Below are 27,339 nucleotides of genomic sequence, written 5' to 3' on the forward strand. Positions count from 1 at the left end.
CTACAATTGATCCATTTCTCCTGCTTGATGATTACATGTTGCAGAATCATCACACTTTCTGCTAACTGTTTAAGGTTCACAATCATCACATTGATTACATACAATATCAGCTCTCAAATAGTTATAATCACCATGCTCAATTAACGCATTCATTCAACAACGACTCAGCCTAGTCTGGTCTCATCAGATCATCATCAAAGATATTCTTTTCACCTTTGCACAAAAAGAGATCATCTTGAATTCAATGCAAAACAATGATACATTTTCAAACAGATATATTTTTATTATCCTCCTCATCGAGTGGTAACAAAAGGAATGAGTAACAAAATAGAGAATGCTACAGTAGTTGCACTTATTTGGCTGCCGTGGAAAGTGCTGAACTTTAACCTTTCAGCTGCACCACTTACTTCCGTTGAGTTTAAAACCGTTCTCGTCTTGTTGCTTACCATCTTACTGCAAACAGAAATTGAAAATTTCAACTACATAATGCTTAACAAAAAAATTTATAAAATCAGGAGTTAAGTGATAAGAAAGGCTGATATGTGTCTCACCTTCCTGGAAATACACAACTTCCGTGACCTGCAAATATACCCAACAAATTTAGTAAAGAGAACATCTCAGATTTCTAACACGGTATGAGTAAAATCAGTGCTAAAAAGGAAAATGGAGGAACAATGATCAAGTGATAGACTCGACTTGGACCTGTAAAACCTTTCATAAGATACAAGACAGTAATAGAAGGCACAAAGAAAAGACATTTTCTTAGGCAATCTAAATATGAAGATAGGCCAATGGCCTAGCGAGGTAATGCTGGGCAGTGGGGCTCACTAGGAACCAGGGTCCGAACTGAAATCTTAGTTCTCCGCTTGAACAAGAAAATGTTATTCCACGCCCTTTTCCACTTTCCAATCACAAACAGAACCCATGTGACTCTGCCAGGTAGAAACTGTTCTTTCTTAGAAGTGACCTTTTCCCCCAATGAGTATCCCTATATACATGACTTGTAACTTGGAAGGTGGATTATTCCAAAAGCTTTACTTTATGGCTTCTGCTAACATAGCTTTATATTTTTAAATCAAACAACTTATGGTTAAGAAACTTGTTAGCTGTAAAGATTATTAAGTTGATAAATTAAGCATCATTCTCCTATCACTTTTTGCCTTGGGGTCCTTCGAACTCAAGGCATTCATGGTGCTAGAACTTGGCACTTGATTGGCTAAATACATTGTTCTAGAGTCTAGACTATGGAAAATGCACAATAGCTGGGGACTAAAGCATCTGATTCTTGTGCTAAGGAACTTGATCAAAGGAAAACACGCAAAAAAGACTAACACCGAATGTCAAAAATATCCTCATTTCCAATTTTCATCGAAATTGTTCAATCACAAGATAGAGCTAAGCACTTGGATTACTAACAACTTATAACAGCTACAGCAACAAATTCAACTCCATGGAGAGGCAATGTAAAACTTACAACAAATGTTGTTTTATGGAATGGATGTAGTAACACTTACTTGGGTCAGTGGTAGTTATCATTGCCACACCCTTGAAATCACAAGATCCAGACGCTTTCCCTTCCATTTGATAATAGCTATCAAAGGCATAAGAAGCATGGTTCTTCACATTGTTAGGCTGGTAGCAGCTCTCCCCTGGTTGAATCTCACTGCAATTTGCCCTCCCAGGACCACAAGCCCAGTCCAATGCTGTCTGCAATGTCTTTGAATCAACCCCATCCATTGCAATACAAAAGGTCTGATTAGTTGTATCATTTGCCAAAAAGGTCCCACTTCCTGATACATGAAGCAAATACACTGGGGTTGAATTCGAATAAAACAATCCCCAATTCGCCTCAGACACCGGAGGTGACCTCAAATCCTCATTGAACAACTCATAAATATACACACTGGAAGTGATTTCTGGATGCAGAGGAGTTCCACTACGGTCTAAGACATGCTTAATAAGATTCGAATTATAGGTATCAGCATTGTCTTTAGTAGCATAAGGCTCCTTCGAGTCCCCCTTGGAAGGCCACCCACTCTCAGTAACAAGCACCACAACATCGGTAACATTTAAATTCTTCATAGAAACATATGCAGCATCAATCATAGCATCCAGCACATTAGTGTAATGCAACAAAGTATTAGGATCGACCATTTCTTTAGATGGTGTCAATGGCTTAAACAAGGAATTATCCAAGGGAACCACACCCTTATTCTCCATAAACACATAATAAGGATAAAGATTCATCATTAAAGGCGAGCCAGTTCTTGACAAAAACTGAAGCAAAGGTACCATAACTGAAGTCAAGCTTTGGTTAAAGTAAGCCTGAGAAGGAGGAAAGGTATCAAGAATGATAGAAGCTGCATGTGGGGTTGAAACCTTGATTTGCGTATGCAAATTTGCAGCCACTAAGGCACCGTAAAGAGACTGAATTGCAGGAAGCAGCAAAGGAGCTGAGGACGGTACGGTTGTTAAAACCTCATCTCCAACAGCAATACCGGTGATGAGCGTTTCCGGGTAGTAAGCGACGACGTATCGATCGATCCAAGAAGCAGCAGTGGTGTTGGATGATCCTATTGCCAAAAGCTGGTTATTTGGTACACTGATAATGACCCGGATCTTTGTCTTCGCCAATGCTTTGAGTATGTCTTGATTTGCGTCATAAAGTCGAATGTGCGAAATTTTTTGCACTTGCAAGAATGAAACCAAGTCCGTTGCTGATAGCAGATCTGAGACATCCGTGCCTAAGTTAACACCCACAAACGGTTCTTTATCTTGAACCTGACTTTGCTGCTTGATTTCTTGTACTAAAGTTGATGTCTTTGCTGCATAAAAGTAAATACTATAAAAATTGAGTCTTTATTGGCTTCTCTAATTTCTAGTAAGCTATTTTTTACTGGGGTTTTTGAGACATTACCTGTTGAAGGAACTGTAAAGGAAAAGCAAATTATGAGAATAAGATAAGTGGTAAGCTTAGAGTTCGCCATTGAAGAGGAGCTTCAGCTTTACTTGTGCATCCTCTGCTTCAGTCTCTGCTAGAAATCCTAACATTATCTTTGCAAGCTTTCCTTTCTATTGGTGGCCACTGGATTTACTTATCCTGTGGGATTTATATTTGGCTGTGCTTAGGATTGACTTATGAGGTCTACACAACAGTAACAAGAAACAAAGCTATTAACTTTTATCAAAAGAGATAAACAATTTCAGAGTCCTTTGGGTTGGGGGCTTAACTGGGTTTTTCTTCTTTGCTTCCCCAAGGAGGTTTTTTTTTCTGGTACCATCCATAATTCAATTTCTAGCCGCACATTTACTATAATACCCCTTGGAGCCGACAACTAAATTTGGGTTTTTTTTTTTTGAGATTTTTGCCTCGCACGACCAACGAAAACTTTCTATTTCTCCAAATGGATTGTTTTTGTTTGGTGAAGAATGACTTTGGGAAAAGTGCAAAGGTGATAATGTGATAAGTGATGGGAGAGGAGGGCAACATCGTAAATGGATTGTGGTGAGTTTTTGAGATGTTTCATGAATACAGGCTGGCGATTTCAGAGAGACGTAGTAGCAGCTCCTCTTTTAAGTCTTTAGCCGCTTTCAATAGTCTCTTTTACTACTACTCCCACGCTCCACAATTGACACACACGCTCAATTGGCTGATTTGCGTAGCGTGCAGCCGCCAGCCGTAGGCGTTTAGCATTCAACCAGGCCAACTTTATGAAAACTAAACTTACTTGTTCCAAGTTCCCTTTCAAAACTAAACTACAGCCACCCAAATGCCCTTTCAAAAGTTCCAAGTTTTATCATATTTCCTTTTAATTTGCCTCTTCTATTTGCTTGAGCTTCAATTTTACCACCCACCTATGAAGAGAACCACTGGTTGTGACTTGATGATCTGTGACTGATTAGATCAATAGATTTAAGGATACAAAATTCCCTTTCCTAATATCTAAGGATGTTTTCAAGGTTTTATCCAGTTGTTTGTCTGTCTGTCATGATTAGAATATTTTGGTATTTTCAGAAGAGGCTCGAATCTGCTTCAGGAATTAATCTTGACTCTTGTATTTTGGCTCTGACCTTCACTTCTAGATTCCAGATGATAGCTACTGTGTTCCCATTCTAGTCATCATCAATGAGATGAGCTTCGACCCTAATGAGCCTAGGTTTGGATGGTTTTTTTTTGTTGCTGTTGCTTGTTTTCTCTACCTATTTGGCGGATGTGTTGTCACAGTCTCACTTTGATAGCGAGGGTTCAAGTTTTAGGTTGCGTTGCGCAGTGACCTTTCTCATGTATGTGGTTGGACCTTTGTTTTTCGTTTCTTCTATAAATGAAGTTTACTAAAGAAGGGTTAATGAATCTGAGCCGCCAACTCCATCAAAATGCACGGCTGTCTAAAGTACTATTTGCATAATCGGGGTGTGGGAGAAAATTCCAAACAGTATGAAGGCAATTATTACGTGATGAACATGGAGGATACCGCCAAGTATCAAACAAAAAACAACAGCATCTCTGCTACACCATAACAAGCAACTGGTGAGTCACGAGCATAAACACAGTACCTGCATGGCGTCACATGTTGGGCTCACAATTGTCCACAAATATTATTTGTATTACTATTTTTTTATTCTTTTCGTTGTTTGTGTTTGTTTAGGCTTTGATGCTTTATATATCAAGGAATGATAAAATGGTATATATATGTCTTGATTGTTTTGCATGATGGTGTGGGTTTAGATATTAGATTGTCTGTTTCCAGAATTTCGTTTCTTCATAGAATGGAATGTAAAATGATGTTCGTGTGTTCAACCAATCATTCTTGATTTAGAGATTAATAATTGATTCTGATTTAAATTTTAACATAATTGGAGAAGAAAAAACACTTGATTTTCTCACATTGCCTTGCCTGCCCCTTTTTTTCTGATTAATAAATTATTATTCGTGCACAAATGTCGGAATCAAATTTGAAAAAGCAGGAGTGCTTTTTAATCGTACAGAAACTATATTTAAAAGGAAAAAAAAATAAAGTAGTATTTGGTCTATGGCAACTTGTCTTTATTTTTATTTTTCTTCATATTAGTTTCAAATTTTTACAATTTTTCTCAAATTGATCCTTAAGTTATAATGGTATGACACTTTGAAATATTCTTATTTCATTGTTTAAATTTTTTAAAATTTTTAATTTGTTAAATTTATTCATATTTTTCTAAATTCTATATAAATTTTTAAATAATAATATAGATAATTTAAAAATATTAAAATAGTTACACATTAAGTTTATAAATCAAAATTTCCTTCAGATTTTTTTAGAAAGCTTAAGATATTGGGCTTTGCAGAGGTTTTGGACTTTTTGGGGCCTCAAATAAAAATAAAACTTTGCAAGCAAAGCTGGATTTCTTTTCATTTGGGCCCGAAGTAGATCAAGATAAGCAACAGATTCCCTTGTTGTGAAGTTACTGGAAATAATCAGGGTGAAGCTAAAACAAATTTTTAAGGGGTTGAATAAAATTTTAATTTTTTATAGTCTATATTTTTATAATTTTTAAAAGATTAAATCAAATTTTTATAATTTTAGGGGGGTCAAACTATAATTTTACATTTACTAATTTAAAATTTAAAAAAATTTAAGGACCTAAATAGAAATTTTCTATTTTAGGGTAGGCCAAGCCTCTGCAGCCCCCTTGTATCCGTCTCTGGCAATAGTGGCTTAATTCACGACTTTAACCACGAAATATACTTAATTTTTTGTTTTGATATCTAAACATTCTCTTATTCTTGTTTGATATTTAAATCATCATTCTATGATCTAATTTTTTAAATGATATATCATTTAAAAAATTAGTGGCTGATTAAAACATGCCAACTGACCTTTTTTAATTAAAAATATATATGTTTATATATCAATTTTAAAAATTATAAATAAATAAATATAAATTTCACAAAATATATAATAATAAGTATAAAAAAATAAAATTCATTAATTTCATAAAATAATTAAATATTTTTAACCTAAAAAATCTAGCAAAATTTCTGGGTGTTCTTATCCTATTCTTTATGTGTGAAAAGAGAAGAATAAGTGTCTCTTATATTTTAGTTAACAGTAATCTAAATAAAAACAAATCAAAAATTGTACAAATTCCTTTAATTAAAATTTTGTTTAATTATATTTATTTTTGTAAAAATATAAAGTCGGTAATGACAATATATCACAAAGAAAAAGAGAAATAAAAATAAAAAACACACAGATTTTTACATGAAAACTCTTTCGGGAAAAAAATCACGGGTTGAGGAAAAAAAAAATTCATTATGTCAAATTCGAATGATTACAAGAAGAGTTTCAGCTATATCTATTTATAGGTTGAAAAAACACAATTCTAATCAAAGTCAAATATATTATGTTAATAAATGTTAAATATATTATACTCATAAATACTAAATCTTCTAGAAAGAATATATATTTTGTTGAACTTTACTTGCAAGCAATCTCTTAGAATTTGGATCACACAACTCTAACAATCTCCATCTTGACACGAATTCTCAATGAACAAGTTTTTCACCTCTTTCATAAAACCCCTTAAGGGTTTAACTTCAACAATGAACATCAACCAAGTCTAAGCAATGCTCAAACTTGGTTATAGGAAGTGACTTAGTCATCATATCTGCAGGATTTTCATGAGTACTAATTTTACTCACAACAATATCACCACGGCAATAATATCACGAACAAAATGATACTGAACATCAATGTGTTTTGTTCTCTCATGAAACATTTGATCTTTTGTAAGGAAGATGGCACTCTGACTGTCACAAAATACTGTACTGATTTGAAGGTCTTCATTGAGTTCACTAAATAGTTCCTTCAACCAAATAGCTTCTTTACAAGCCTTAGTAATCGCCATGTACTCAGCTTCTGTGGTAGACGAAGCGCCTGTAGTTTGCAAAGTGGCTTTCCAAAATTTAAGCAAACATCACTAGTACCTCGTAAGTATCTTAAAATCTACTAAACTGATTTCCAATGTTCTTTACCGGGATTCACCATGTATCTGCTAACTGCACTGACTACATATGATAAATCTGGACGTGAACAAACCATAGAATAAATGAGAGATCTCACTGCACTAGATTATGGAACATGTGACATGTACCCAATCTCATCATCTGATTATGGAGACAAAGCCGATGAAAGTCTGAAATGGGCTGCTAAAGGAGTACTAACAGGCATAGCACTCTGCATATTGAACCTGCAAAGAACTTTCTCAATGTACCCTTTCTGACTTAGGTCCAATTTACTTGCTTTTCTATCTCTGAGAATCTCCATACCAAGTATCTTTTTTGTTGGCCCCAAATCTTTCATCTCAAATTCTTCACTTAGTTGGGCGTTGACATTTCTTATCTCTCATTTATCTTTTGCTGCTATCAACATGTCATCAACATAAAGGAGTAGATACACAAAAAAAACCATCACTATTTTTCTTAAAGTAAACACAACTGTCAAAACTACTTCTTTTGAAATCATGAGAAGTTATAAAGGAATCAAACCTCTTGTACCACTGTCTTGGTGACTGTTTCAAACCGTAAAGGGACTTTTTCTGCAAGCAAACATAGTCTTCTTTTTCTGAGACTGTAAAACCCTCTGGTTGTTGCATGTAAATATCCTCCTCAAGTTCTCCATGCAAAAATCCAATTTTTACATCTAACTGCCCAAGCTCTAAATCATGCATGGCCACAATACCAAGCAAAACTTGAATCGAACTATACTTCACAACTGGGGATAACACATCTGTGAAGTCCACTCTTGAAATTTGACTGTAACCCTTTGCAACAAGCCTTGCTTTATATCTGGGTTCTTCAACTCCTAAAATTCCTTCTTTCTTTTTAAACACTCATTTACAACGAACAACCTTTTTACCTTTAGAAAGTTTCACAAGATCCCATGTTTTATTTTTGTGAAGTGATTTCATCTCATCTTGCATAGCAAACATCTACTTTTTTGAGTCTTCACAGCTAATCGCTTCAGAATAATTAGATGGCTCTTGGTTTGCATCTATATCTTCAGCCACATTTAAAGCATAAGCAACTAGATCAGCCTCGACATATTTCTTTGAAGGTTTAATTTCTCTTTTAATTATGGTTTTAGCGATAAAGTATTATGGTAAAGAAGAAACTCTATTATGAATTTTTGTATTGGCTTTAAGAGTATACTCTGTTGTAGATTCTGGATTAATCTAGATTAATCTGTTGTAGATAAGTTAGGTAGCATAGCAGTTTCATCAAAAACAACATCTCTGCTAATCACAATTTTTCTATTTTCAGGACACCAAAACTTATACCCTTTTACACCAACTTTATAATCAAGAAAAACACATTTAATGGATCTCGGTTCAAATTTTCCATTATCAACATGAGCATACGCAGGACACCCAAAGATCATTAAATCAGAATAGTCAGTAGGATTACCATACCATACCTATTGTGCAATCTTTTTCTCAATGGCAACGGATATAGATCGGTTGATAAAAAAATATGAAGTAGACGTGCTTCGGCCCAAAATAACTTTTGTAACTTGGCATTTGACAACATACATCTAACCTTCTCCATGATTGTTCTGTTCATTTGTTCTGCAACGCTATTTTGCTTGGAGTATGACAAACTGTCAAGTGTCTCACGATCCATTCTGACTTGCATAGTTTATTAAACTCATCAGAACAGAACTCTAAGCCATTGTTTGTACGAAGGTATTTTATTTGTTTTCCTATCTGTTTTTCAATCATAGTTTTCCAAGACTATAATTAGCTTCTCCTCTCGAAGAACGCCCAAACTTTTCTGGAATAAGCATATAATTAGCTTCACCTCTCGAAGGCACTCTAGATGGCCCCTACAGATCAGAATGAATATACTCCAACGTTCCCTTCATGTTATGGATTCCTCTACTGAATCGAACTCTCTTTTGCTTCCCAAAAACGCAGTGCTCATAGAACTTTAGTTTGCAAATTCCGTACCCATCAAGAAGTCCTATTTTGCTCAATTTCGCCATACCATTCTCACTCATATGCCCTAGGCGCATATGCCAAAATTTAGTAATATCAGCATCTGACAAGGAAGAGGAAGCGACAGCTGCACCACCAGTAACAGTAAAACTCTGCAAAACATATAACTCGGCAGTCTTTCTTTGCCCTTTCATCACAACGAGGGAACCTTTGGAAATCTTCAAAACCCCACTTTCAGCTGTGTATCTATACCCTTTTGAATCAAGAGTACTCAACGAAATTAAATTTCTCTTCAATTCTGGAACATGTCGCACGTGACTAAGTGTTCTGACAACTCCATCAAACATCTTAACTTTAATCGTTCCAACACCTACAATTTTACACGAAATATTATTTCCCATCAAAACAACACCTTCAGACATTGTTTCGTAAGTTGTAAATCAATCCCGATTGGGACTCATGTGGAAGGTGCAACACGAATCAAGGATTCATTGTAACACCCATTACCCATATTCGATGCCGGAATAGAGTACGAGGTATTACCAGAACACATACACTTTTAACCATATTAAACCGAGTTGTAAAATTTCATCTAAACTAAAACTTTCAAATTGTTATTCTTGATTCGCTAATTAGGGTTTACGTGGCCCAATATACTCACAATCTTTCACTTCCTCGTCGTATAAATTTATAAATTTCCACTTACTTGTTGAATTCATCACGAGTACCTGAATTGATCCGTACCATTACATATTCTCTTGTCGTCACATTTTCCTATTTAACTATTGTAATATATCAATTACTCAATATATCATAAGCTAATTGTCACATATACACCATCCATTCATCTCCCATACAACTATCAATATTAACCACAAAGATAGTACAAATTTTCTCTATTTGATGTTAAACCAAAACCTGTTACTTCATTACCAACTAACCTTACTAAATATACACCTTATACTAGCCCAAGTGTTTAACCATTCACCCATGACATAAATATATTTTATCTATTATTGCAGAATATAGATGTGCTACCCAAATCATAATTCACCTCACATAGTAACCGAGTTAATTTTTATCATTTTTCAAATAAATTACAAAATAAGTTATAAAACAAAATATAGATACATTTTAAACCTCACCAATAAACAAATTCTCATGGCATTAAATAATCATCACGCATCAAAGACAAACGTACTTGACATTTCCATCACATAAACCGAATTAATCAGTGCAACCTCAATGATGTAATCATCCTTTTCACTTACTTAACCAAGCCAAATTATATCATCATCTCACACATAGAATGACCCACCTATCATACTTCTCAATTATGTCACTTAATAGACCAAATATACCTAACCTTTATTATCATGATCAATCCACAACCAAAAAGCATCCATATATCAAAATTACCACACACATATATATATACCATGACTAAATTTCTTAAACATTTGATCAATTGCTTTTCAATACCGCAATAATTCTTTCAATACCAATACGTATTTACCATTCAATTTACCATTGACCGATTATAATCGGACATATAACCATTTATACACAATTCATTCATATATTTTATTTTCCTCCTTCTCCTCTCCATTCCACATCCTTATTGTATATAACACGCTTAATAACATTATACATAATTTCATTACTCACTTATATGTAGATTTAAATATGCCCATTTGAGCCAGAGTCACTAAATTATTTTATTCCGGAGCTACGGAGCTCCAAATTAAAATTCGTTAATTTCTCCTGAAACTAGATTCATATATCTTTTTACCATAAAAATTTTAGAATTTTTGACATAGCCAATAAGTACAGTTTATTCTTTAAAATTTCCCTGTTGCACTGCTCGACAGTTCTGACCTCTCTTCACTAAAAATTGATTATCTCATTGTACAGAATTCGGATAGTATTCCTGTTTATTTATCATGAAAATAGACTTGTTCAGGATTCTAAAAATATAAATTTTAACCCATAATTAATTTTGTACAATTTTTAATGATTTTCCAAATTCAGAACAGGGGATTACGAAATTATTCTGACTCTGTCTCACCAAATTTATTATATCTCATGATTTACAATTCTATTGCTTACATAGTTTTTTCTGTGAGAAACTAGACTAAATAAGATTTAATTTCATGTTTTACTCATCTTCTAATTCGATTCCCACGATTTTTGGTGATTTTTCAAAGTTGGCACACTGCTGCTGCCCAAAACTGTTTTAGTGCAATATATTGATTACCATTTTGACCCCAAAATTTTAACACATGACAATTTCGTCCCTAAGCTCGTAAAATGAAATTCTTGCAATTTAATTATTGGTCCAAGCCTAATAATTCTCATAGATATCAATAACAGCCCATGGATTCCATGAAATTTTAGAGTTTTTCCATAATTTCAATACTTTTCAACTTAATCCCTAAAACATGTTTTCATCCAAAATTCTTTAATAAAACACCTTTAAACATCCGTTAACATATCAATTTCATCATCAAATAAAAAAAATCATATGAACTTATCAATGGTATCTTCCTAAACTTTCAACAAAATGAAAAACTAGTAAAATAGTAAGTTGGACCTAATTGTAAAAGTATAAAAATATAAAAATTTCAAGGAAAAAGTAAGAATTACACTTACTTAAAGCTAACCAGCTCTAAACCCTCTCCCTGGCTATTTTCCACCGAAATTTCAAGAAGGAATGGTCTTGAAATCCTTAAAATAAATTTTGGCCACATAAACTTTATTGTAATTCCAATTTTGTCCTTAAATACATAAAAATCTTTGATTTTTTTAACGGTATGCCGTCTCTGCCACTTAAGTTGGTCCATTTACTCTTTTATTCCTTTCTTATTTAATTGTTAAGCTATTTAATTACTTTAGCAAGTTTTGCATCTTTTCAATTTAGTCTTTTTTAATTAATTGACTGCTAAAACGTTAAAATTTTCTGACGAAACTTTAACATTACCATATTGACACTCCGTAAATATTTATAAAAATATTTACGGCTCGATTTATAACATCAAGGTCTCTATACCTCTTTTCCTCAATTTCTTGACTTAATAAATTTTTATAAAACATAAATTACTAATTCATATTTGACTCGTAATTATTAAATAATAAAATTTATGAGCTTATTTTTTGAATTTGGTGGTCTCGTACCACTGTTTTCAACATTTCTAAAAATCAGGCTATTACATTCATTCCTCGCTCATTTTAGAATTGTTAATAGAAGCGACTAGAAGTTCACCATCGCTGTAGTCTTCTACAACATCAACTTCACCGAAATTTTCTGGTTGTTTTTCCTTTTGATTCGCAGCCTCTCTTTTGATTTTGTTCTATAGCTTATAACACTCAGATTTAATATACCCTTTCTTCTTGCAGAAGTTACAAGTTTTACCTCTGTTTGAAGACTTCGATCTACCTTTAGATTTATCGCGAGGATTCTGTTCCTGTGTCCTTCCACGATCATCGTTAGCATTCCGATCTTGTCTCTCACGAACAATGAGACACTCTCCCTTAGAGTCGGGTTTAGCCACAAGATGCTTCATCTTATTGTAGAGGTCAAAGAATCATGAACCTCATCAATTGTGAGAGACTCGCAGCTATATAAAATCGTGTCTCTAAAGGTTGAATAAGACGGGGGCAACGAACAAAGTAGAATAAACCCTAGATCTTCCTTATCATACTGAACCTCAATAGTCTCCAAGTTTGAAAGAATTTCTTTAAACACTGTTAAGTGTTCGTGTACAAACGCACCTTCCTCCAAACAATAAGCATAAAGACGCTGCTTCATATGCAACTTGCTGGTTAGAGTTTTCGACATACATATTTGTTTCAGCCTCTTCCATAATGCAGAAACGGTCTTCTCCTTCATCACATCCTGTAAAATTTCGCTAGACAAATGCAGATGTAATTGTGTTAATGCCTTTCGATCCTTACGCTTCTTCTTTTCATCCGTTAATGTTAAAGGCATTTTATCTATCCCTAGCAGGGCATCCTCTAGATCCATCTGCGCAAGAACTACTTGCATCTTAATCTGCCACAACGCAAATCTGGTGTTGCGATCCAACAATGAAATTTTATACTTCAAAGACGTCATTACAGTGATCGAGATGAACAACCCGGAAGCTCTGATACTAATTTGTAAAAATAGAACGTCGGTAATGACAATATATCGTAAAGAAAAAGAGAAATAAAAATAAAGAACACAGATTTTTACGTGGAAACCCTTTCGGGATAAAAACCACGGGCAGAGGTGAAGAAAATTCACTATGTAAAATTCGAATTATTACAAGAGGAGTTTCGACTACATCTATTTATAGGTTGAAAAAACCTAACTCTAATCAAAGTCAAATATATTATGTTACTAAATGTTAAATATATTATATTCATAAGTACTAAATCTTCTTGAAAGAAGATATATTTTATTTAACTTGACTTGCAAGCAATCTCTTAGAATTTGGGTCACACAACTCTAACAATTTTAATTAATTTAAAATTCAAATCGTTCTTTTAATGTTTCTAACTGAAACCCAAATGAAACTCAAAATTTTTTTAGATTCCGACGTTAATGGTTATCATCAGCCACCATGCTCCACTTCAAGTCGTTGCTCACCGATAATTGTTTGAGTCCAAATTTCATCACTCTTTTTCTTTTCATTTCCAGAATTTATTTTTTCTAAAAAACATTAAATTTTTGTAGATATATAAATAAATCTCAAAACTTCAACATCAAGTCTAATTGTTTTTCACTGGCAGATTGTCTTCAAGTTTCAGTATATTCTTTCTCTTTTTATAAACTTCTCTCTTTCACCATTTAGATAGACCAAACAATACCCAAAAAAAATTCCATCTTGCTTTCGCCAAAATTTGGGTTGATATTTTTTATGTTTTTGTTCTTTATAGTTATGAAAATTTTAACTATGGTTGTTTGTATTGAGAAGAAGGATGAAGCATGGAAGAAGATGAAGAGGAAGAGGAAGAGAGAACATGAAGAACAAATGAATTAAAAAAAATATTTTTTATTAATTAAAATTCATTTTAATAAATATATTTTTAAGTAAAAAATAATTTAAATAATATTCTTTTATGAAAATGTTAAAATTTTTTTAATATCAGTTAATTTTTTGGACTAAGAATCATAATACCAGTTAATATTTTAGATTAAAAATACCAAATTGAAAAAAAAAGTAAATATGAAAAAAATTAAGTACAAAAAGAAAATGTAAGTACGAAAATGAAAAAACCGATATATTTCCCCAGCCTCTCGTTACATTAACTAAAATGCTTTTGAATTCGAGGACTCTAGCTGCTTTACCGAACTACATGGGAGAGTTTTAGAAACCAATATCTAGAAGCGTCTTGAAAATTTCGGACTTGTGGGACAAAGGTCAAACACAGTTCTCTAATTCTTCATGATGATTAGTGATTTGCATACCAAACATACTGATATTAAGTTAGGTCTCGTAGAATCAGATTCGTGATCTCGAAATGAAGAGAATCTAAAAAAAACCACTCACATAGACGGTTTTTAATAAAGAACTATCAATTTCACACATATATGTCAAAATATGGAACATCGTGTTCAGTATACAAAAACACCCGAGTTCATTATGATGCTACGGGCGATGGAAGCATGACAAAATCCGGGTTCATGAGTTTGTTTATGAGATTGTAAACCAGCATGAACCACCACTCAAAAGTTGATTTTTTGTTAACTCGGACAAATAATTTATGAATCCCTTCATCGGAGGGCATTAACGAAGGCCATCAATGAATCAACATCCCTCTTCTCAGAGGCATACTTTATTGGCTTAGCTGAGTGTTTGGGGAAGAAAAGTATAGTGGGGAAGCTTCCCAACTGCAACTCGTTCTTCGAGTATTCCTTTTGTTCACCATCAGCTCTGAATTTTGCAACTTTCACACCAGAACCTGCCAGCTTCTCAGCCAATTCAACATACGATGCTTCCATTGCCTGTTTAACATTCACACATAGATTCCGTAAAATTACAAGCCAAATGGCAAACGTTTTTCAACTAACTTGTGCATAGTTTGGAGCAGGGTTACCTGGCAAAAAGGGCACCATGGAGCATAGAGCACAACAATCCATGATTCTTTCCGACTCTCCAATTTTGCCAAATTCTCAATTCCAGTCCTACTCAGTGTGACCAAGCTCTGGCTATTGAAAATGTCACTTTCAGTGGTAGCCCCATTTCCATTAACTTGAGCTGCACCGTCTTCTTTCAGGTTCCCTTTATGAAGACCACACTCCTTGGCCTTGGCATCCTCCCACCACCACCTACCTTCCCTCTCATGTTGTCCTGGTAATACTGGTCTCGTGCAAGGCTCGCAACCAATGGACACAAATCCTTGGGCATGCAAAGAATTGACGGGCACATTCATCGCCCGGAGGAAATTCCAAATGTCTTTACCATCAACATTGGCAACCGGGTTCCACTTCAGCAAGCTACCATACCCACCATCCAAACCTTCGAAAACAGGATCCACTTGAACAACAGGAACCTCCGACCTAGTTCCCGGAGACTGATCTTTCCTTTGACCAGTAATCCAGGCACGCAACCCCTTGAGTGCTCTCCTCAAAGGCCTCACTTTCCTAACACGGCAGCATTCTTGGTGCCCATCCTCGTAAAATGAAAACAACCCTTTGCTCCTAACCAAGGCCTGAACTTCAACAGCATCAGGAAACATGTACTCAATACGAATCCCATAATGCTTCTCAACCTCATCAAAGAATCGGTAGGTTTCTGGGTTCAGCCTGCCAGTATCAAGGCTGAACACCCTAAATGGCCTACCAGTCAATTTTGCATACTCAATCAAAGCAACATCCTCCGCTCCACTGCAAAAGGAATAATTAATAAATAAATACATCTCATTACTGACTAACACTCAAAATTACCAGAACAGAAAATGGATCTAGTAATTTTAAAACATTCCATGATATGCTTTGGCCGTATTAAGTAATTAACATTCAAACTACCATTACTAATTGTTAATGAAGTTAATGAATTTAGAGATAAGGACTACCTGAAAGCAATAGCGATGTCGTTTCCAAATTTCTCCAGAGCCTTATCCATGATTTCGAGTGGAGAAGCATTGTTAAGTTCTTTGGCCAATTGGTCAAAATCCTCCACCTCAACTTTTTCCGACACTTCTGTTAATCCACCATGAATTAATCCCGATCAAACCTTTGTAATCATCATTAAATTAAATTTTCAAAAAAGAAAAAATAAGACTTCGATGTTTTACCAGGAGCAGAGGTGGTTGCAGCATGAGAAAGCATGGAATCGTTCCTCTTTGGCTCCGCATTCACGGGCTTCACTGCGCAACGCTTTTGAGATAGATTCACCGTTGCATGGCGATCCGCTAGCCGAAATGAACCAATTTGCGGAACTGAAACCCCCAAAAAATAAATAAATAAAAACATCAACAAACATAATTAACCGGAAAAGAGAACATTTAAAAAGAAGACGAAATTAAATGTACTTCTGAGATCAGATGAGGCACTTGAACGAGAAAAGCTGGAACCAGAAATTGCAGCCGGAGAGGAGGTAACAGCAAATGCCATTTTCGAAAATTATTACCTTTGTGTATAAAAAAAGAGGGAAAAAAAAGAGAAAAACTTTGGGTTTCCTGCGTGTTTCTGAGTTTTCTCTATGTTGAGCGTTGGTGGTGGGGAGAGGGACACAGAGGGTTAAAAGGTTAAATAATAGCCTGATTAAAGACGGGGGTACAAGGTGCATTGAACCTAGACGCATTTCTGGATAACATGAGATTGTTTACGTGGCTGATTTTGGTTGGATGGAGCTTAATATAGGTTTCTCATCGCTTGCGTCACGTGGACAGCACCTTAGAGACGTGGTCAATATAGAGAAGGTTAAGTTTGTGTTTGGAGGCTGAAAAAACGGTCCCATTAATTTCTTAGATTCTTCCCTCTTTTTTATGTTTTCCTTTTTTTTCTGGTTATTCTTTTAAGGATCTCATATTTTATTTTTGGTAAACTATCAAAATAGTCATTTTTATTTGATTCAATTTATATTTTAATAATTAATGTCTAAAATATTATATTTTAATCACTTATATTATCGTGTTGTAACATTTTAATCACTAAGTTATTAATTGTCATTAACGATGTAACGGTCAGCTGACGTGACACGTTAAATCATCATTTCAAATGAAAATTTTAGATTAAAATATACAATTGGTCCCTATATATATTTTTTGTTTTGAGCAATTTAAACTTTTTCTTTTATGTTCTTTTAACTTTTTTTTTATTCTCTTCTGTTTCTCCTTTTGTTTTCCTCTCTTAAATTATTTATGTCAGCAACTGGCAATGACCGGTTGGTTCGAAAAAGTAATGAACAATGATATAAAGCAACTTCAGATAGCATACTTTGGTGCATGATAGCCGAAGGTTCCCAAATCACAAGTAGAATGAAGACAAGCAACCATGTCGAGAGCCTAGTTTGAGAGGTTAAAATCCACAATCTTCGAATTGAAGTATTCAAAAAGAAGAACATTGCTAGATTTGATATCTCTGTGGATAATCGAAGGTTGAACCTTCTCGTGTAAATATTCCAAGCCTCTTGCCGCATCAATTGCAATTATTACCCTTTGCATCCAGTCAAGAACCAAACTAGTTGTGCCCCTTTAACTCCATTCCTTCCTATAATTCCCAAAAGTAAGAAACAAAAAATGTCAAACTAAAAGAGCTTAACCTGTATGGATGGATGTTTTAACAAATTAAAAACATAGAAATCTACGTTAAAATAAATGAAGAAGGGAGGAAAATAGGAGGAGAAGCAAAAGAGAATGAAAGATAAAGAGAAAAAAAGAAGAAGTTAAAAGAACGTAAAGGAAAAAAAATCAAATTGTTCAAAATAAGAAAAATATAGGGACTAAATATATAATTTAACTAAAATTTTTTATTTGAAATGATGATTTAACATGACACGTTAACTTATTGTTATACCGTTAATGGCAATTATCAACTCAGTGACTGAAATGTTATAACACAATAACGTAAGTGACTAAAACATAACATTTCAAATATAAATAACTAAACTGTAATTTGAGACAAATAAAAGTAACTATTTTAATAGTTTACCCTTTACTTTTTTGAGAAATACCTATAAGGTGTGGTTTAAAATTATACAATTTTTTGTGACCTCAGCTCTAAAGAACCATTTGGTTCAATCAGGGTGGTCCATGCCACACACTATGGTCCATTCCTAATCCTTAATTTTATTTTTAAACGGTGAGGAAAATATCTCATCTTATTTTCCGTATATGTTTTTTTTTTCGTTATATAGCGTGGGACAAAAATAAAATAAAAGATTCTGAAAGTAACCCATGAAAAATTCCCACCCCATAGATTGAGAAGCACGCGAAATGAAAACCGAAAATACGGTGAATCAATATTATGAACCGGATATCTGGTCAAACAATATTATGAAACTTCAAAAAAAAAAAAGAGTGTGTTCCAGCATCAATTTTATCCATTGGTGTCGAAATTCAATATTTATTATATTAAAAATTTTGTTTATATGAAATATTAAAAAGTATGTTTGAAAATTACAGAATAATTAAGTGAAAATTGTAATTATTGTTCTCTTTCTTGTAATTTCAGTGATTTATATCTTTTAAAAATGTTTGATTAATAGTAAATAATTATTTATATCATATTTAGTAATGTAAATTGTAATTACATAGCCGCACAATTTAAAATTTTAAAAATAAAATAAAATCTAAATTTTTTAATAATATAGAGATTTAAGGTAAATTTTATAAAAGAAAAGGACAAGTCCTGTTACATTGGCTATAAAAAACATTTATAATTAATACATAAATATTCAAAATCAATTTGAACAAAATATGATTCGAAGTCGCAACAAAATATAAAATATAAAACTATTATTGCAAACAAAGCATTAATTCTAAATTGACAGTAATCTATGCTTGGAGCAATATTCTACGAATTCAACGTTGACCCTTTATATACATAAAAGAAAAAGAACAGTTGGTCCTATAATTTTAAAAATGAATTTAAAATTTTAATATTACTTCCAACAAGAAAAAGGAAAATTGTATTTACATAAAACAGAAATATTCATATTTATTTGACTTAAATCAATTTTTTTATACAAGTAAACGATTATATTATAATAAAATAAAAAAGAAATACAAATATAAACATCGAATCTTAATTTTCATGTATAATATGATTAGCAAATCGAAATTCTACCTTAAGAAAACAAACTTGTGGAAGTCCCAACTTGGCTGAAAGTAATCTTTATTAAAAGTTGAATCACATGTGGACCCGGCGGCTGGAGATGCATCGAAAGGACATTTAAATGCACTAGTTGTGGTTGGCGGTCCATTTTATAAAAATCTTTTACATTAGGTTGTGAAGTTTATATAGTATATATACTTTTGTTTTGTTTGTATGCCAAAATCATATTAAAGATAAGTTAATATTATACTTATCACCATTCCTTTTGATTAAGTAAGGGTAAATGATGATTACTGTAATATTGTTCTATGATGCACCGATTTCTTTAATCTTTGAGGAATCTTACGTTGTCATGGCAACTAAAACCATATGACCTTTGGGGTTAGTAAAAGGATGCATGCATTTTTCACACATCACTATCAATTAAGCTATGTGTTTATTTGACGCGACCTGATTTGATACAATAATCCCTTACTATATTAAATAGATTCATTTGTTAAATGTTTGCTTGAGAAATTTAATGATTTGAATAAAAATATAAATTTAGAAATCGAGTTAACAAAAAATAAGATCTAATTTTTAAATGGGTTGGGCCTCAAACAATATTTTTTGGTACGAATTAGTCTAAATTTTTTTTCTACTACTGTTTTGTTATCATTTTGCTATTATATTATTATTATTTTGTTATTATTATTTAAATATTATATAACTCTTATTTTATTTGTAATTTTGTTACTATTTTAGAGCTTGCTAAATTATAACTATTTTAGTGTTATTTAAATAAAAAGACTTTTTCAAATGTATTTTTAATTTGTTGAAAAACATTTATTTTAATATTTTTAATGTATTTGATGTATTATATATATTTTTAAAATTTATTTTTATATAAAAATAATATAAACAAATTAATATGAGCAGGCTGGATCGGGCGGCTTGAGTTTAACATTTTTAATCCGGACCAAACTTGGACAAAATTTTAAGCTCAATTTTTAAATTTAATCAAACCCGAACCTAAATTTTTGCATCAATTTAATCCATGATCAAGTTTAATATTAATATCGATGTTATTTTTCACATAATTAAATGTTCTCTTCTCACCCTACCCACATTTCTTTATTAACAGTGCATTGTCTTTCTATAAACAGGTGCAATTCCAAAAAATTTTGAGCGTAATGCAAAAATAATAGCAAACAAAAAATAATATAATGTATTTAAACGTACAAAACATAAAATACTTTTAATAGACGTACTACATTTTATTTATAGAATTAACTTAAAAATACATGAGATACAATATACGGACGGGCAGGTCTATGGTACTCGGTACTCGCCTTTTATTTGGTTTTTAATTTATTATATTATTGGTGAAAACATTTCTTTCTTATTCTCAATTTAGATATTATTAAATAAATCAAAATAATTTAATATTATCAATTTAAAAAATAAGTAATTAAGAACAAATAATCATAGTATTAATATTTTCATCAGTTATACATATTTTTTTTGTTGGTATAATAATAAATTCAATATTTAAAGTTATGTCTATTAATTTAATAAATTTATCCTTAATGTTTATACACACCGTTAACATTTATATATAACATATAAACATTAAGTGTTAAATTTTATAGTATATCAATTAAAGTAATGAAATTAATAAAAAAATATTAATATTATAATTAACTATCTTAAATTTTTTAAAAGATGGAAATTGAAAATAATCGAAAAGTTATTTTGTGCTAAATATGCTGTATTGATCATTTTGGATATTGAGGCCGGGAAAAGTTGCTTTTTTCAATATAAAAGGAAAAAAAACAGAATTGTGCTATTATAGTGATGCACTTTTTAAATATTAGTCTTTCTAAACACTGAAAAACAGGACGCTGCAATAATGGAGTGGACAACATTGACTATACAGCAGTGAGGCACCATGGAACCCCTTTTTCTTTTTTGCTTCTTTTAAATACTTTTTTATTTATTTCGCAACCTACACCGATTATGATCTTTTCTCTGGTTCTTTGGCTATACCCATTTTTTTCACATTTTCTCTTTCAAAGTTCTTTCCTCTGGTTCTTTGTTCCTCTTCCGTCGGTGAGTTTCTTTTCTTCTTCTTCTCTTTAATTATTCATTATGCTTTACTTTTTAGTTGTTTTCTGATTATTTGATTTTTACAGAAATTAATTGATTGATTTTACAGAAATTCTTTCTCCTTAAAATTAATTGTTTGATTTCGTTTCAAGAGGAAACATTTGTTACTATGGCCTGTTATCATCTTTTCCCTACTTGTTTTTCTTTCACAAGTTGCATATCTTGTTATATGGGATGTTGGAGGCTATAAACAGAGTGTAGGAGATGTTTGGTGGCTCAAGCTAATTGGTTTTATGATGTGAGGATATATTTTGTTTTCTTTAATTCTTCTGTTCCTTCAGTCTTTGCATATTTTGACAGTTTGTCCCTTTGGCTATGCTTTTACAGAATCCAGTTTTGGAGATCTCCCACAGTGATCTATTTTTTGGTTACACAACTTCTAGTGCTAGTAGTTGCATTGCTTGATATACATGGGAACAGATTCGGTCTTGTTCCGTGGCGGTATACTTGTTGGGGTCATTTCTTAACAGTTGTTGACCAATTAGGTTTGTAAGTATTTCCTTATTTTTCTAAATGTTTTTTATGTAGTGATATTGTTGCACTATGTACTCTCTCCACCCAAAACAGGATCCATTTAGCAATCATATATGCATGTTTTAGGATTAACTCATTGCATGCAGAGGATATGAACTAGAGTTGATTTTATTCACTTTGTTAAATGAATTAAATCAAGTTCAACACTCTTCCCCCAACTGTCCCTCTTCTAAAGCAGCAGTGAAGCATTATTATTCTCTTCTCATTTTGTGTTAATGATAGCACATGTTTTACCAGTGGAATATTTCCCTTGTGATCTTTGGGGCCTTGTGGATTAGAGGTGAAATTATTGATCTCTGTAGCCTACTTAAAGCTTATAAGTTAGCTACTAGAACTTCTATGTAACACCCCTAACCCGTATCCGTCGCTAAATTAGGGTTACGAGGCATTACTAGACAAAACACAACTCAATACAGACATTCAGTAGAATTCAAGAATTTAACATTTATATGCAATTCGTTTGAATATAGGTTTAAATCTACTATTTCCAAACCAAAATATAAGCATTGTATATATATATAAATTGAAATATATTAAGCTTAGTCAAATTTTAAGTAAGTATAATTATAAATTCTACTTTAACCTTTTAAAACAAAACAAAACATTTCGATTCCGTTAAACCATAAGAAAATAAGCCATTTTCGTATGGCTATTAATTATATATACAGTACTTCCAAATCATTATCTAGCCTATACATGCCATAAGTTAAAATTTAAACATTTCAATACCGAGACAATAGATAGAGTGATGATCTTTTCTGACGATCCCCGAGCCTGCAGCTTTGTTTTTATCTATAAAACAAATGGACGTAAACTAACAAAGTAAGCTTTTATCGCTTAGTAAGTCTTTAGCATATCTATTATACATATAAAATAATCATATAATTCCTTAAGTAAATTTATTGAGATCACAATTACCAAATATAATTACTATTCAAACATTGCTATCTTAAGTCATTTTGTTGATATCTAAAAGAATGTATATTTAATTAATACATATAAACGAACATATGTATATTCATTATATGCATAACCAAGTTATAAACATACTCACTAACTGCATATACTGATTGCTAGTGTACTTATCTCTTGCACTTCATCGAGTGCATTTATATATATAATTATTCAAATACATATGCCAAAAACATATATTTATACTTATCAATTACATGTGTCGAATGCACATATATACTTATAATCCACAAATGTCGAATGCATACATATATATATCCAATAATTTCATAACAACCAATATACGTACTTACTCACTAAACACAAAGATCCGAACGTTTATATGCTCATCAAATACGTAGAAACAAATGTTCATATATTTATCCATTACATATAACCAAAATTATATATATACCCAATGCATATAATCACTTAATTTAAACAGATTCACCGGCACTTAGCCTATTAGGCTTAAAGCCTGATTCAGATCACCGACACTTATCCTGCTAGGCTTATAGCCTGCTTCAGATCACCAACACTTAGCCTGCTAGGCTTATAACCTGGTTCAGATCACCGGCACTTAGCCTGGTAGGCTTATAACCTGGTTCAGATCACCGACACTTAGCCTGCTAGGCTTATAGCCTAATTCAGATCACCAGCACTTAGCCTGCTAGGCTTATAACCTGGTTCAGATCACCGGCACTTAGCCTGCTAAACATAAAGGCTGAGTTATCTCAATGGCGATAAGCCTTCTAGACACTGAGCCTGAAATCTCATTTCATATAAGTTGTAACTCATATTCAAACTATATATGTATATAAAATCCATACATAAAAATTCAACCCAAAATTTATAACTTATATTCTTGAACCACATGTATATATATATAAAGTTCAATCACCAAATCCAACATTAATATATCAATGATTCAACCGACACATTTATATATACCTTCATACTTTAGATACTACTACTAATATCATACTATTTAACTTATAACATGCTATGTACATTTAACATTCAAATCTCACATATACCTATATAATTTCATACCCCATTTCAATATAACTTATACATGTACATATATACATATTCAAATCTAACATATATACATGTATAATTTTATACTTACATTCGAAACAAGTACTTATACTTGTATACACATACATTTTCGAATTTAACATATACATATATAATTTCATACTTATACTCAATATAAGCAATTATACATATATATACATGCTTATTCGATCCAAACATATACAAATATATTATACATATATATATGTAACATCCATACTTTTAATAAAATCCAATAATTTGTACTCATATATACATACCTATTCGAACCTCTTGTAAACATATATAACATTCAACATTAACTAAATTCAAAACTTATTCATGTATGTACACATATATCCGAACTTTATATATATAAATATAACATACATACTTTTAACTAAATTCAAGAATTTATTCATGTACATACATATATATCCGAACTTTTTATATATAAATATAACATACATACTTTTAACTAAATTCAAGAATTTATTCATGTATATACAAATATATCTGAACTTTGTATATATAAATATTAACATACATACTTTTAACTAAATTCAAGAACTTATACATGTATATACATATAGTATCCACTATTAGTTCTATATTATTGAACTTTAAACAAACTTTAGCTAACATACATGTAATTTGCATCATTAATATCAACTTACCAAAGTAAATTCTTGTATTCGGCTATCAATAATAAAATTTAAAGTTTCATTCAATTTGAATATATTAAGTTTCAGCTTATCATATGTAAAATAAATATAATAAGCATATATTTAATTTAGATAACATTTAATTGCTAATTGACTTACCTCGGATATCGACGAACACATTCGACTATTCGACTACTTTCGTTTTTCCCCAATCCAATTCCGTTTTCTTTGTTTCTTGATCTAAACATATTCATATTTAGCCTTTTTATTCATCAAATCATTCAATTAAATCCAAAAATACATAAATGGGAAAATTACCATTTTGCCCCTAACATTTTACACTTTTTGCAATTTAGTCCTTTTTGCACAAAACACAAAATACACAAAATTTAATCACACCATACTAGGGCCGAATGTTCCTAGTGTTCATACAGATCCACACATTTCATTTATTTCACATTTTAGTCCCTAAAAAATTATTTTCACAATTTAGCCCTAATTACTCAATTTCACCAAAAATTCAAACATGTTAATCTTTCACATACCTTTCATTTTTCATCATCAACTATCACAAAGCTCAAGCATCCATCAATGGAACATTTCAAAATCATCAACAATTCACAAAATTAAGACATGAGTTTTGAAGTATTCAAAGCAACGATCTAAAAAACGTAAAAATTATCAAAAACCAAACAAAAACTAACCTTGAATTAAGCTTCAAAAGATGGCCGAACCTAGCTTAGGTTTCTTTCTTTTTCTTTTCTCTAGTTTCGGTCAAAATAAGATGAAAATGTGGCTTTTAATTTGTTTGTCTTTTAATATATTAACTTTATAATATAATATATTATTAAAACCTTTATACATAATATAAAAACTATAAATTATAAGCATAATGCCGTCCACTATCTTGATTAATGGCCTAATTTCCTATTAAGGACTTCACATTATAAAGACATTAGCAAGTTAGCACTTTACACAATAATTAGTCAATTTCACATTTTACGCGATTAAGTCCTTTTATTAAATTAAGCACACAAACAATAAAATTAATTCACAAAACTTTCACACATATAAATTAATACATAATAAACACATAAAATAATATTAAAATATTTTTCAGACTCGGATTCGTGGTCCAGAAATTACTATGTCCGGTTAGGGTCGAAATCGGGCTGTGACATTCTAAAGCATTATTTTGCCTCATATTCAATTTAGAGTTCTTGTCAATCTAGTCAAGAGTTTTCATGTGGTAACAGAACAAACGAGTTTTCTCAGCGAACAAATGCTTTGTGTTTCATGCAGTATTGAGTTGTATCCTTGCCAACTTAGTAATATCCAATGTATGCACAGACTGCATTAATAACATATAATGTGTATGACTGGTAGTTTGCTATTTCGCTGGTTAGCCAACTGAAATGATCGGGTTTTTTATTTCATGAAAGGTTCCCATCTTAAAGTTGCTTCCTGTTTGCTTCTACCTGCTATTCAGCTGGTTGTGGGAATTAGCCATCCCTCGTGGATTTCTCTGCCATTTTTCATTGGAAGCTGTATTGGGATAGTGGATTGGTCTTTGACTAGCAATTTTCTAGGATTATTCAGGTGATTGCTTCTTGACTCTTTGTACATTGTTCTATTTCATTTTCTTTGTTAATGGATTTGATTTTATCATTGGTTAATGTTTTTAGTAGCTTATGTTCTGTTTCTTTTTTGTTAAGGTTGTGGAAGGCTCTCCATTTTTATGCAGGCTTCAGCATTTTCATGCTTTATGTGTATCAACTCCCTATAGAGTTATCAAGTATGTTACAGTGGATAGTTAATTTTGTTGGTCTATTCAAAATATGTTCAACATCTGAGTGGACTGAAATTTACTCTTCTGTTTCTCTTGTACTTTTTTTTACATCATGGTATGTACTAGTTTTATTACTATAGGTCTGATTCTATTTAAAGATTTTAGCTGAACCTTTAAATGAAATGCATTACACTCTTCCCTCTTCCTAGAATCTTATATTATGAAATTGATTTCATTTGAGTCTTTCCTGTGTCTGACACTTGTCCATCTAATAGTCTTTTCCCCATATTACTAGTTTAAGATGGTTTGAAGTGTTTTCTTTCTATAAGAAAAATTTCCTGGACAGATATGAAGTATTTAGTTGCAAACTAGACTTTGGAGATTGATGACATTTTTGCCATTCTGGATGCAATTTTTATTCAATTTGCTCAATGAAATTGCAGTTGAAAATTTGAGAGCTTCCTAGTTGGAAACCACATATTTATATAATATATGTTCTTAATAGTTTTGAACAAGTTAAATTAATTATAAAGAAATAATATAATTGAGAACAATATTAGAGTAGCTCTATGTATATGCTTAGTACATGTCTATTGTGAATTTATATTTGGTATATAAATATTATCCTTTTTTAAAACTTTAATCCAAATATATGTAATATTTTAATTTGTTAGGTTTATGTTTTCTATGTTATGTTAATATCTAATATGAGTTATATATTCAAATACATTTTAAAATAAAATAATACAGATGTGTTAAAAGCATTAATTAAAAATAAAAAATAATTTTTATAATAATACAATTGTGTCAATATCTAATTACAAATATTTAATTATTATATTTAAATATTTAAATATAGTTTATATATTCTAATTAAATTTAATAAATAATTAATATTAATTACTTAGAAATATTTAAAATTAAAATTATTATTATTAAAATATTAACAATAA

The 27,339-nt window shown here is 31.8% G+C and overlaps 3 protein-coding genes across 9 annotated transcripts; 1 reads left to right on the top strand and 2 right to left on the bottom strand.

The window, feature by feature from the left end:
• Positions 1–214: 214 nt before the first annotated feature.
• LOC107905920 (glucan endo-1,3-beta-glucosidase 1) lies at positions 215–4,796 on the bottom strand. 2 transcript variants are annotated; one of them, XM_016832715.2, is made up of 5 exons: positions 3,232–4,796; positions 2,918–3,145; positions 1,515–2,825; positions 552–579; positions 215–453 (listed from the first exon to the last, which is right to left on the bottom strand). In XM_016832715.2, exons 2-5 carry the CDS (start codon positions 2,985–2,987, stop codon positions 294–296), a joined length of 1,569 nt encoding a protein of 522 aa, XP_016688204.1. In that variant the 5' UTR covers positions 2,988–3,145; positions 3,232–4,796; the 3' UTR covers positions 215–293. The 2 variants fall into 2 exon arrangements, with proteins under 2 accessions (XP_016688204.1, XP_016688203.1); XM_016832714.2 differs by having other exon boundaries at positions 2,918–4,796.
• Positions 4,797–14,518: 9,722 nt separating this feature from the next.
• On the bottom strand, positions 14,519–16,733 carry LOC107905918 (5'-adenylylsulfate reductase 2, chloroplastic). The gene is made up of 5 exons (XM_016832713.2): positions 16,495–16,733; positions 16,258–16,401; positions 16,036–16,162; positions 15,058–15,847; positions 14,519–14,965 (listed from the first exon to the last, which is right to left on the bottom strand). Exons 1-5 carry the CDS (start codon positions 16,574–16,576, stop codon positions 14,735–14,737), a joined length of 1,374 nt encoding a protein of 457 aa, XP_016688202.1. The 5' UTR covers positions 16,577–16,733; the 3' UTR covers positions 14,519–14,734.
• Positions 16,734–21,070: 4,337 nt separating this feature from the next.
• Positions 21,071–26,597, top strand: LOC107905917 (piezo-type mechanosensitive ion channel homolog). Of its 6 annotated transcripts, none has more exons than XR_001686631.2 (5): positions 21,071–21,331; positions 21,438–21,626; positions 21,716–21,877; positions 26,040–26,196; positions 26,313–26,597. XR_001686631.2 is itself a non-coding variant. In XM_016832709.2 (5 exons), exons 2-5 carry the CDS (start codon positions 21,622–21,624, stop codon positions 26,524–26,526), a joined length of 534 nt encoding a protein of 177 aa, XP_016688198.1. In that variant the 5' UTR covers positions 21,071–21,331; positions 21,438–21,621; the 3' UTR covers positions 26,527–26,597. The 6 variants fall into 6 exon arrangements, 3 of the variants coding, with proteins under 3 accessions (XP_016688198.1, XP_016688200.1, XP_016688201.1); XM_016832709.2 differs by having other exon boundaries at positions 21,716–21,873; XR_005913958.1 differs by having other exon boundaries at positions 21,086–21,331; positions 21,542–21,626.
• The last annotated feature ends 742 nt before the right edge of the window (positions 26,598–27,339 follow it).

This window comes from Gossypium hirsutum, chromosome D05 (assembly GCF_007990345.1).
Source record: "Gossypium hirsutum isolate 1008001.06 chromosome D05, Gossypium_hirsutum_v2.1, whole genome shotgun sequence".
NCBI classification, from domain to species: Eukaryota; Viridiplantae; Streptophyta; class Magnoliopsida; order Malvales; family Malvaceae; genus Gossypium; species Gossypium hirsutum.